Below are 11,264 nucleotides of genomic sequence, written 5' to 3'. Positions count from 1 at the left end.
AAACAGATCAGTATGTAATATGTGCATGATATACCTGGTCCCTCTATTGGAAGAAGTGCCGCAGGGATGGACTGTTTTGTAGAGAGCGGAATGAGGTAAAGATCTTTAATGCGTCTACAAATATTAGAAACAACCCCAAATCTCCTACGACTATTGAAATATGAGAACAGGGACACATATGCAACCTCCTCTTCCTCAGAGGCTGGGTGAAACCGGATTAATGACAGCTCCTGTATTCAAAGAAATAGTGCAAATAGATTTGATCAAGGGCATTTACCTACAGTAAATTACATGCATTTAATATATCAGTATTATTAATAATAAATTTGAGGTTATGGGCTTACCTTTGCCTCTGATGTCTTTATCAAATCAACATATTCCCAGACAGTTTGAGGTAATATCCTTCCTCCGACTTGTATAGTGTCTGGTAAGTCCTATACAGAGAAAATACATACATGTAACACTGGCCACATTTATACCACCTGTCATATACAGCATACTTCGAGAAAATATTTAGTACCAAGAAAATATTGTTAATGTTTTTGAAAGGAGTCTCTTCTGCTCACCAAGGCTGCATTTATTTGATTAAAGGACAAAAAACAGTAATATTGTGAAATATTACAATTTAAAACAGCTGTTTTCTATGTGAATATATAGAAGTGTAATTTATTCCTGTGATCAAAGCTGAATTTTCAGCATCATTACTCCAGTCTTCAGTGTCACATGATCCTCCAGAAATCTGTCTAATATGATGATTTGATGGTCAAGAAACGTTTCTCATTATTATCAATGTTTTTGTTAATTTTTAATCAAATAATTGCAGCCTTGGTGAACAGAAGAGCCTTCTTTTAGAAACATAAAAAATCTTACAGATCAAAAACTTTAAAAGGGCGATATAGTTCGTATAGTTATGTTTAAAAAGACCCACCTCTTTCAGAAAGTCGGGAGAGCCAGAAATTAAGTATCCCTTTGTGACAAATTTGGCCACAGTTGGCATGTTAAGAAAGCCTTTCCATAAAATGTTCTGTTTAGATAAAAACTGTCTTGTTCCTTTATCACAATCTGCCCGCCTTGAAAAAGAAAACCACATGATTAGAATGTATTAGTGCCATTTGTTTGGGCAATTATTGTATTATTTATTGTTGAAGTTACGTCCAAGCGATGTGTGCGTGCACCTTGTGGTTGAGCCGTATGAAGCGCCCAGTGAAGCTGGCGAAGGCTTCGTGAGGATAGACTTGGGCATCGGAGCGGGCGGGAGTACGGACACATGTGGTGTGTGTGTCTCTTTAACCGGCTCCAGCACAGGCCTGGCTGGCTGCGGGTGCTGGTGTGGGGTGGACACACACTCTGGGCCCGCAGACGAGGGCAGGGTCTGCCGGTACTGTGCTGTACGAGGATCTCTCCGTGAGAGGGACACAGTGGGAACTGCAGGGATCAGGACAGGAGAGAAGTCTGCAGCTGGCGACTGGGAGTCGAGGTCCTCCGCACTGGGAGAAGCCGGAGACTCGATGACTGCAGACTCGATGACTGCAGACTCGATGACTGCAGACTCGATGGCTGCAGACTCCATGGCTGCAGACTCCATGGCTGCAGACTCGATGACTGCAGACTCGATGACTGCAGACTCGATGACTGCAGACTCCAGCGCTTCAGCGTTCACGGCCTCAACACATGAAGACTGCTCCTTTTCTGTGTCATCCTTCATGGTCTTCATCTTGGGTTTCTTGGTTTCAGGATCATTATCAGATGATACTTGGCCTGCAGGTAAGACATATTTAAGTAACAAATTATACTGTGGCAACTTTATAACTGTTTTATTTTTTACTTTCTCTGGCCTTTTGCTTGACATGCAAGTTATGGAAGAAAGTTACAGATACTATTTGTTGAGTCTGTGGTTTGCAATACTTCTTATACTTGCAAGAAACTTCTTAAAGGGTCATCGGATGCTAAATTCACTTTTATATGGTGTTTTCATATAAATGTGTCTTTGCAGTGTGTGGACACAACCACCATACAATGAAAACAATCCATACACTGCTTTTTTTTTTATCCTCAAAAAGCCTAAACACTCTCAATAATCAGGCCGTTTTGATGTCATTCTGCTCATGCTCCACCCACGACCGCAGATGGACTGTCCTGTATTAGCGTATTTCACATACACTGAACAAAATTATAAACGCAACACTTTTGTTTTTGCCCCCATTTTTCATGAGCTGTACTCAAAGATCTAAGACTTTTTCTATTCACACAAAAGGCCTATTTCTCTCAAATATTAAGTCTGTGTAAATCTGTGTTAGTGAGCACTTCTCCTTTGCAGAGATCATCCATCTACCTCACTAGGGGTGTGCCATATCATACTGTCCACGATAATACCGGTATACATTTTTACATGATAAAAAAGTGTCATATCGCGATATCAATGATATAGCGACGCCATGACGTATGGCGCATTTACGTTCTCTAGCACGCACAACAACAACACCTGTCTGAGCGCGAGAGCAGCCTGTCAGCCTCCGATCACGATTTAGCAATTTCACAAACAGCTTGAGTGTTCAGCGGGGCTGCCGACGCGCGTCTTCTCTCGCGCGCGTTTAGGAGTCGGGACATGACTGAATGGTCTCTTGCACAATCGGGCCATCAGTGCATCGTAACTAAAGTTTATAATTTTCAAGTCTTCTTAATTCTTATCAGTTTAAACCATCAAGCGGTTTTAAACTATCCAGTAAGCTACTCGCATACTCTCTGAGAGAGTTGCTCTGCATGCATACATTGAGTAGCCTACAGCTCGCGAGAAACTAAAGTTATTTTTCGCGGATTATATCGCTTTAATGGGGGGAAAAACGCAAAATTGTGTAAAACTTCCGGTCTTGGTAAGTATACTCATAAACACAGTCTTGAGTAATGAGTAACAGCAATGGATCCGTGCACTAGCTGTAAAAGTGACAGCAGCCATAGGCTATGCGTCTGTCATTAATGTTGTCGTCAAAACAACAAAAGATAGCTTTAATTGTAATGAATGAGAATTATTAGCCTATGTATTTAATTTAATCAGGAAACAGAACTAAAAGACTGTGTTATTTTACACTTGATTACTTTATTATGTTTCTGTAGTATTTCTGAATACTGGTGTTAGACCTACACACATTTAACATTTAATTCAAAGATTGAAATCAAGCTTCCTTGTGTTGTGTAAACTCTTAACAACAAAATTACCACATTGTAAAAACGCAATGAGTGAGCAAACATTTAGGCGAGATAAACATACTAAGAAAATTTTCAACAACAACAAAAAAAATGTCTATATCGTCATAAATATCATGATCGCAAATATTCTTGAAATATCGTGATAGAATTTTGAGGCTATATCGCCCACCCCTACACCTCACAGGTGTGGCATATCAAGATGCTGATTAAACAGCATGATTATTGCACAGGTGCGCCTTAGGCTGGCCACATAAAAGGCCACTCTAAAATGTGCAGTTTTACTGTATTGGGGGGGGTCTAAAAACCAGTCAGTATCTGGTGTCACCACCATTTACCTAACGCAGTGCAACACATCTCCTTCGCATAGAGTTGATCTGCATGAATATGTGTTTTAGAAGGTCATACCTGTACATATCCTGCAGTTGAGGTCAAAGAGATGCTGTTTATGATCTGTAGTTGAGTCTTTCAACATGCTGCCGATCACACCTGGAGCGTTTGAGCTCGTTTCCCTCGCAGGAGTCGGCTTCAGTCGAGACACACGCAGCTTCTCTTCCTGAGGACACACAAATGCTTGAATGCTTAACTGATCAGAAGAACAGAAATGGCACTGGGCTCTAGCAGTGAAGAAGAAAATCTCCAATATACTCTTGAGATTGTGTAACCACACTGCAGTGGATGATCTGCAATGCGTTTGTCAAAGTCTTTTGTTAACATTGTCAAAAATGAATCTATAAGTCGTCACTATCGACTCACTGAGGTAGTGTTTGTGTTCAGTGCCTCTCCGATCATCTCTTCCTCATGAGCAGCAGCCGAAGGAGGTTTCTCCACATCCACAGAACAAGCGGATGAGGGCGATTTCTCCTTCACAGATGGGACAGCGGCGGACTCCTGTGGAGAACAGTCAAACACTGAAGCACTGTACATTACATTAACTCTTTTTTGACCAACAATTCTTTACCTCAACACATGTCATATCCTGCTGACTCAAATTAATGAGCCTGACTGAAGGCATGTTTCCTTTCAAAACCTGATGACACAGTTCCTGAAAACATCAACAGAATAAATGTATGACTTCACACACTATGAAAACAACATTTAAACGAAGTAACTTTGTGTACAAAGAAAATGTACGAAAACTGACCTTGTTTTTGGGATCTTTCAAGCTAAGGACGAGGCACTGGTGTTTATTCTTATATTCCTCATCTGTGGTGTAACACATATTGAACATCTCTTTCTCCATGTCCACTGCCAGCTTTTCAATTTCATTCTCACAAATGTTCAGATCATCACTCTGATTAAACCTAAACAAAAAGATAAAAGATGATATGTAGATTTTACCTTGATAAAAATGTTATTTTTTAAAGTCCCCCTGTAGTGAACATCCAGCTTTTAATGTTGTTTATATGTCTATGTGGTGTTTTTAATATGCTTTAAGACAAACCATGTGTAAATTCATAAGTCAACAGCATTGCTGAGTATTTTCTACTTAAAACTGCAGTGAACCAAAGACAGTCTCAAAAACACAGTTTGAAATCGCTGGTGTTTCTGACATCACAAACTACCTTGTAACCAATCAGATCAACGTGTGATCGTCAACGAGTGGATCACTGAGCTGAGTGAGTGAGTGAGTGAGTGAGTGGAGGCGGGGCTCATTTGCATATTCATAGAACCGCATATACTAAATGAGGCAAGGGTGTCGAGTAGTGCTGCACGATTAATAGTATCGCAATCGCGATGTCAAGCCAATGCGATTATATGACGCAAAATGCTACGCTTTTATATGAAATAAACAAATTAGGACTATTAACGCAATTAATGCAGCATCTGTTATTTTTGTCATCCTTTGGCTAGTGTTACATGATCCCGCTCTTATGCGAATGCTTTTGAACCATTCATGTGCCACAAGACAAAAGATCAAGACCAGTATCATGCGTACGCACAAGACAGCACGGCAGAATACAGTTCTCTATAAATAATGTATAAAATGGGGAGGGGGGTCATTTTTATCCAGACATCAATGGCTTATTGATCATTATAGGTGTTATCAATCATTTAGTTGTTGCTAGTTTGAGTTGAGAAATACACATTTCAGAATTATCACCATCTGTGTGAACATTTTGCTTTAGAACCAAGCAAGTTGACTCATGAAACCATTTGTTTATTATATCGCAATCGCATATCACAATCGCAATATTGACCTCAATAATCGCAATATGACATTTTCCCCAAATCGTGCAGCCCTAGTGTAGAGTTACATTCTAAATATTTTAAGGCATGAATCATTTTTTCGAGAATAATTTTGGCGATCAAAGATGCGTTTCAAGGGATAAAAGTATTGATATATTGTATATTAAATGATATATTGTATATTTTCTACAGAAAATAAACAACATCAATGTTTTCTTTTCTTTGGCTTTCAGGTTTTACAAATTATAATAAGACTTGAATGTCTATGACTGCCATGCACTACTATGATGTTGATATAATGCATTTTAATGAATTAAAAAAACAATTAATTATAAAAATTGTATTATATTGTTGTTTAATTAAATAAATAAAGTAATGATGTGTTCTCTCTGCAATGTATGCCCTATATAGCTGTTTTTAATGAACAGATTCAAATCTAATCTTAAATCTGGTTTCATGTGCACTGCGGTGACAGTAATCACGCTCTGTAAAGCATACTCCATTGCAGCCCTACTGTACCTTTACTAGCGATATAACACCAGCCTTTACTAGCGATATAACACCAGCCTTTACTAGCGATATAACACCAGCCTTTACTAGCGATGTAACACCAGCCTTTACTAGCGATGTAACACCAGCCTTTACTGGCGATGTAACACCAGCCTTTACTGGCGATGTAACACCAGCCTTTACTAGCCATATAACACCAAATATACAACATTATTCACAAGACGATCACGCTGATCCACAAGAAACCGTGTGTAACGTAAACTGTAAATGACTGTCATAAAACTCTGAACGCTGGCCACTGACGTCACTGCCATCGTATGAACGCTGGCCACTGACGTCACTGCCATCGTATGAACGCTGGCCACTGACGTCACTGCCATCGTATGATAGGCTGAGGTGCATCATGTGATCCAAGTCACGCTTTCTCCAATGGTAAGAGATACAGACCCTCTCATCTCCCTATAGTAGGACCAGGGCTGAATCCGAAATCACTCCCTAAACCCTCACTCACTATCCAGTTAGTCCATTAAAACAGTTCACTTGGAGGAAATGAAAATGAGTGCGTGAAGTCGGAGCATACATTGTTTGTACACTCATTATTACGGTCCATTGTGGGATAGAATGAGTGCACTCAACGTCCACTATAGTTTCGGACACCACTACAAATGAATGTCCCCCTCAAATACTGCCCTATATGAGTGTATAGGGGGCGATTTGAGATTCAGCCCCTCTGGGTTTCTGTTACTCCTGAAGACCTTGATCACCTGGCTCAGGTGTTTGCTAATCTCTGCGGGACAGTGGCCCTCCAGGAGCACTGATGGCTCACGCTAGGCTCAGGCGTCTGCTAATCTCTGCGGGACAGTGGCCCTCCAGGAGCACTGATGGCTCACGCTAGGCTCAGGCGTTTGCTAATCTCTGCGGGACAGTGGCCCTCCAGGAGCACTGATGGCTCACGCTAGGCTCAGGCATCTGCTAATATCTGCGGGACAGTGGCCCTCCAGGAGCACTGATGGCTCACGCTAGGCTCAGGTGTCTGCTAATCTCTGCGGGACAGTGGCCCTCCAGGAGCACTGATGGCTCACGCTAGGCTCAGGCGTCTGCTAATCTCTGCGGGATAGTGGCCCTCCAGGAGCACTGATGGCTCACGCTAGGCTCAGGCATCTGCTAATTTCTGTGGGAGAGTGGCCCTCCAGGAGCACTGATGGCTCACGCTAGGCTCAGGCGTCTGCTAATCTCTGCGGGACAGTGGCCCTCCAGGAGCACTGATGGCTCACGCTAGGCTCAGGCATCTGCTAATCTCTGTGGGACAGTGGCCCTCCAGGAGCACTGATGGCTCACGCTAGGCTCAGGCATCTGCTAATCTCTGTGGGACAGTAGACCTCCAGGAGCACTGATGGCTCACGCTAGGCTCAGGCATCTGCTAATCTCTGTGGGACAGTGGCCCTCCAGGAGCACTGATGGCTCACACTAGGCTCAGGCGTCTGCTAATCTCTGTGGGACAGTGGCCCTCCAGGAGCACTGATGTCTCACGCTAGGCTCAGGCATCTGCTAATCTCTGCGGGACAGTGGACCTCCAGGAGCACTGATGGCTCACGCTAGGCTCAGGCATCTGCTAATCTCTGCGGGACAGTGGACCTCCAGGAGCACTGATGGCTCACGCTAGGCTCAGGCGTCTGCTAATCTCTGCGGGACAGTGGCCCTCCAGGAGGACTGATGGCTCAGGCGTCTGCTAATCTCTGCGGGACAGTGGCCCTCCAGGAGCACTGATGGCTCACGCTAGGCTCAGGCATCTGCTAATCTCTGTGGGACAGTGGCCCTCCAGGAGCACTGTTGGCTCACGCTAGGCTCAGGCATCTGCTAATCTCTGTGGGACAGTGGCCCTCCAGGAGCACTGATGGCTCACGCTAGGCTCAGGCATCTGCTAATCTCTGTGGGACAGTGGCCCTCCAGGAGCACTGATGGCTCACGCTAGGCTCAGGCATCTGCTAATCTCTGTGGGACAGTGGCCCACCAGGAGCACTGATGGCTCACGCTAGGCTCAGGCTTTTGCTAATCTCTGTGGGACAGTGGCCCTCCAGGAGCACTGATGGCTCACGCTAAACTCAGGCATCTGCTAATCTCTGTGGGACAGTGGCCCTCCAGGAGCACTGATGGCTCACGCTAAGCTCAGGCATCTGCTAATCTCTGTGGGACAGTGGCCCTCCAGGAGCACTGATGGCCCACGCTAGGCTCAGGCGTCTGCTAATCTCTGTGGGACAGTGGCCCTCCAGAAGCACTGATGACTCACGCTAGGCTCAGGCATCTGCTAATCTCTGTGGGACAGTGGCCCTCCAGGAGCACTGATGGCTCACGCTAGGCTCAGGCATCTGCTAATCTCTGTGGGACAGTGACCCTCCAGGAGGACTGATGACTCACGCTAGGCTCAGGCATCTGCTAATCTCTGTGGGACAGTGGCCCTCCAGGATCACTGATGGCCCACGCTAGGCTCAGGCGTCTGCTAATCTCTGTGGGACAGTGGCCCTCCAGGAGCACTGATGGCTCACGCTAGGCTCAGGCATCTGCTAATCTCTGTGGGACAGTGGCCCTCCAGGAGCACTGATGGCTCACGCTAGGCTCAGGCTTTTGCTAATCTCTGTGGGACAGTGGCCCTCCAGGAGGACTGATGGCTCACGCTAAGATCAGGCATCTGCTCATCTCTGTGGGACAGTGGCCCTCCAGGAGCACTGATGGCCCACGCTAGGCTCAGGCATCTGCTAATCTCTGTGGGACAGTGGCCCTCCAGAAGCACTGATGGCTCACGCTAGGCTCAGGCGTTTGCTAATCTCTGTGGGACAGTGGCCCTCCAGGAGCACTGATGGCTCATGCTAGGCTCAGGCATCTGCTAATCTCTGTGGTACAGTCGCCCTCCAGGAGCACTGATGGCCCACGCTAGGCTACAGCGTCTGCTAATCTCTGCAGGACAGTGGCCCTCCAGGATCACTGATGGCTGACGCTAGGCTGCTTCTGAATTCTCAAACACATGCAACCCCGTTTCCAAAGCCTGAATGCAGACTTGAATTTAGCAGTTCATCAAATCACGCACTGGCGTGTTCAGGTGTGATGCACGTTAAGGGTTAGTATTCACAAGGAAATGTGGTTGATACGTTTCAGAAATGATCTTGCGGGCTACATGAAATGAGGTGGTTTGACATGCACTAGGGTATAAGACAACTATTCCATGAATGATTCAATAGACTTCAAGAGATGATGAAGGTGGTGCTCTGTCACTGAGTAACATTTGTTACAGGATATTTAGTTTAAATTAAGACATTTCTTCCTCTAACCTCATGAGCAAGACTTTACTGAGCTCGCGGCGCATGTTTTGTCTGATCAGGAGAGGACTGTCCAGCACAGGGTCGTCCGCTAAGGATCCGCAGCTCAGGGACTCGGCAGGGGTCTTGCACTCAGACGGCTTCTTGGAGAACGCTGAAGGGCTTTTGCTGAGAGCCCCTTTGAGCAGCTCCAGTCGAGGAGAGCCTGGCATGGTTTTCTTGGCTCTGGCTGGCGTGGACCTCTTGATGAGCGGGGCTGTGGGAGTCTCCTCAGAGGAGGGCCGGTCCCGGGTCGGGTCTGAAGGCTGGGCTGTGCTGGTGCTGCACTCAACCTCAGCTGGGGTTTTAATGGCTGGAGAGAAGGAAACAGAATAAAGAGAAGGATATAAAGATTTAAAACAAGAAGCATTTGGGGGGGGGGGGGCACACAATTGATTATGTATTTTTAAAAGTCTGGGTAAGGACGCTTTTAAGAAGCAAGCCCATTTTGGGACGAATTATGAAATCTTTTTACAAAAATAGTTGCTTTAAAAACGTCACTGTTTGCTGAAAAACTGGGCTCACCAGTAGTTGAAGGAGCAATGAATCGTTGAAGCAAAGATGTGCATGTTCAGACCTTTTTGGGCACTTTCACACTTGGTCACACAATTTGACCAAATCCTACGCCGTCACTAATGGTTCGCTGACGTGATTTAGGACTTTGGCTTGATCTTTAAAGTCTGCTCAACACCGTCCGCCATGTCTCCAAAACAAGACAACAGATGTGTGCATTATTCGCCAATTAAAAAGTCAGCATTTAGCTTTTGTGTTCAAAAAACACCACTGCAAAACCCAACTGTACATAATGATCTCCTTGACCTCAATTCAATGTGTATTGTCGCACGAATAACTATTGTAGTGTATTAGGTAAACTTCTGCTTTTAAAAAGTTTTTCAGTAAAATAATAAAACATTTTAAATCAACTAAACTGACTCTTCCACAAAATGGCAGAATCCACTGGTGAAAGCTTCATCAATGCCACGAGAATACGACAGAGACACACAGCATCTTCTACAATACAACTGTTTTCGTCACAACGTAATCTACTAACTTTCATCCCTTGACAAACACCGGCTCTTCTGCGCTTCTCATTTGTTTGTGGAAAAGAGCCTGTTTATGAGAGCTTGCATGTTTTCTAACATAAGGCTTTTTACAAATCAAAACTCTTGTACCTGAATACACGAGAAAGCTACACAACACAGAAACACAAAACATCGGCAGACCACCGTTTAAATGGCACTGACGCCGTGTTTTGTAGTGTGATGCCGCCCGTATGTGCATGTGAAGTGTTAACAAAACAGGATCCAAATTCATTTGTGTATTGCTGGTGCTTTAAAGAGATGAAATGCTGTAGAAGTGCATACAAAGGAGGTATTTTGTTGTTATGTTAAAACACTAAAATAGAACTAAATGCATGATCAATTTTGGGATTTTTGACAAATTATTGGTGAAGAAACTAATCTTTTAAAAGCATTTTGAAACAAAAGTTGACGTGAAATATAACACACTGTGGCAGTACTTGATCTTAGCTGTGGATACTAGCATTTGACCAGTTAGTCCATCTAACACAGTGCTTTGACAATGACTTAATGTCCCCGTTTCATAAGCGACTGTGAAGATTTCTTCAAATAATAGTGTCTGTAATGTGGTCGCCTGTGCAGCTTTCATTGATCAGCTGGAGTCACTTCAGTGTTAATTTAGTTCTGTTGATTAACTGTAAAGTTCATCGATTCTTGAATGAGTTAATCTATAAAGCAGTTCTGGAGAAAACGGTGATGTCATCGTCCAGCTCAGTTCAGTTCTCATCCAATAGTGTCAGTGCAGGCAGATCAGTGATATTGATGAATATTAAATGACTTTTAAATGAAGGAATCAGAGTAAATACTTACCTTGAAGTGTGTGTGTGTGTGTGTGTGTGTGTGTGTGTGTGTGTGTGTGTGTGTGTGTGTGTGTGTGTGTGTGTGTGTGTGTGTGTGTGTGTGTGTGTGTGTGTGTGTGTGAGAGACGGAGTAT

The 11,264-nt window shown here is 44.1% G+C and overlaps 1 protein-coding gene across 4 annotated transcripts in view; it reads right to left on the bottom strand.

Moving 5' to 3' along the window:
- The window catches only part of LOC143724572 (uncharacterized), a 39,316-nt gene that overhangs the window by 4,341 nt on the left and 23,711 nt on the right, over nucleotides 1-11,264 (bottom strand). For all 4 annotated transcript variants that reach the window (XM_077217725.1, XM_077217728.1, XM_077217727.1 and 1 more), the window contains 9 exons: nucleotides 9,225-9,564; nucleotides 4,346-4,505; nucleotides 4,163-4,246; nucleotides 3,958-4,092; nucleotides 3,610-3,757; nucleotides 1,176-1,758; nucleotides 929-1,070; nucleotides 345-434; nucleotides 35-230 (listed from right to left, as the gene is read on the bottom strand). In XM_077217725.1, coding sequence (XP_077073840.1) covers nucleotides 35-230; nucleotides 345-434; nucleotides 929-1,070; nucleotides 1,176-1,758; nucleotides 3,610-3,757; nucleotides 3,958-4,092; nucleotides 4,163-4,246; nucleotides 4,346-4,505; nucleotides 9,225-9,564 — 1,878 coding nt within the window. The remainder of the gene's footprint in view (nucleotides 1-34; nucleotides 231-344; nucleotides 435-928; nucleotides 1,071-1,175; nucleotides 1,759-3,609; nucleotides 3,758-3,957; nucleotides 4,093-4,162; nucleotides 4,247-4,345; nucleotides 4,506-9,224; nucleotides 9,565-11,264) is intronic.

Source organism: Siphateles boraxobius, unplaced genomic scaffold (assembly GCF_051911475.1).
Source record: "Siphateles boraxobius isolate OS27281-9 unplaced genomic scaffold, OSU_SipBor_1 76, whole genome shotgun sequence".
Classification (NCBI taxonomy): Eukaryota; Metazoa; Chordata; class Actinopteri; order Cypriniformes; family Leuciscidae; genus Siphateles; species Siphateles boraxobius.
The sequence above is the reverse complement of the archived record's forward strand: the minus strand, read 5'-3'. Positions and strand labels throughout refer to the sequence as shown.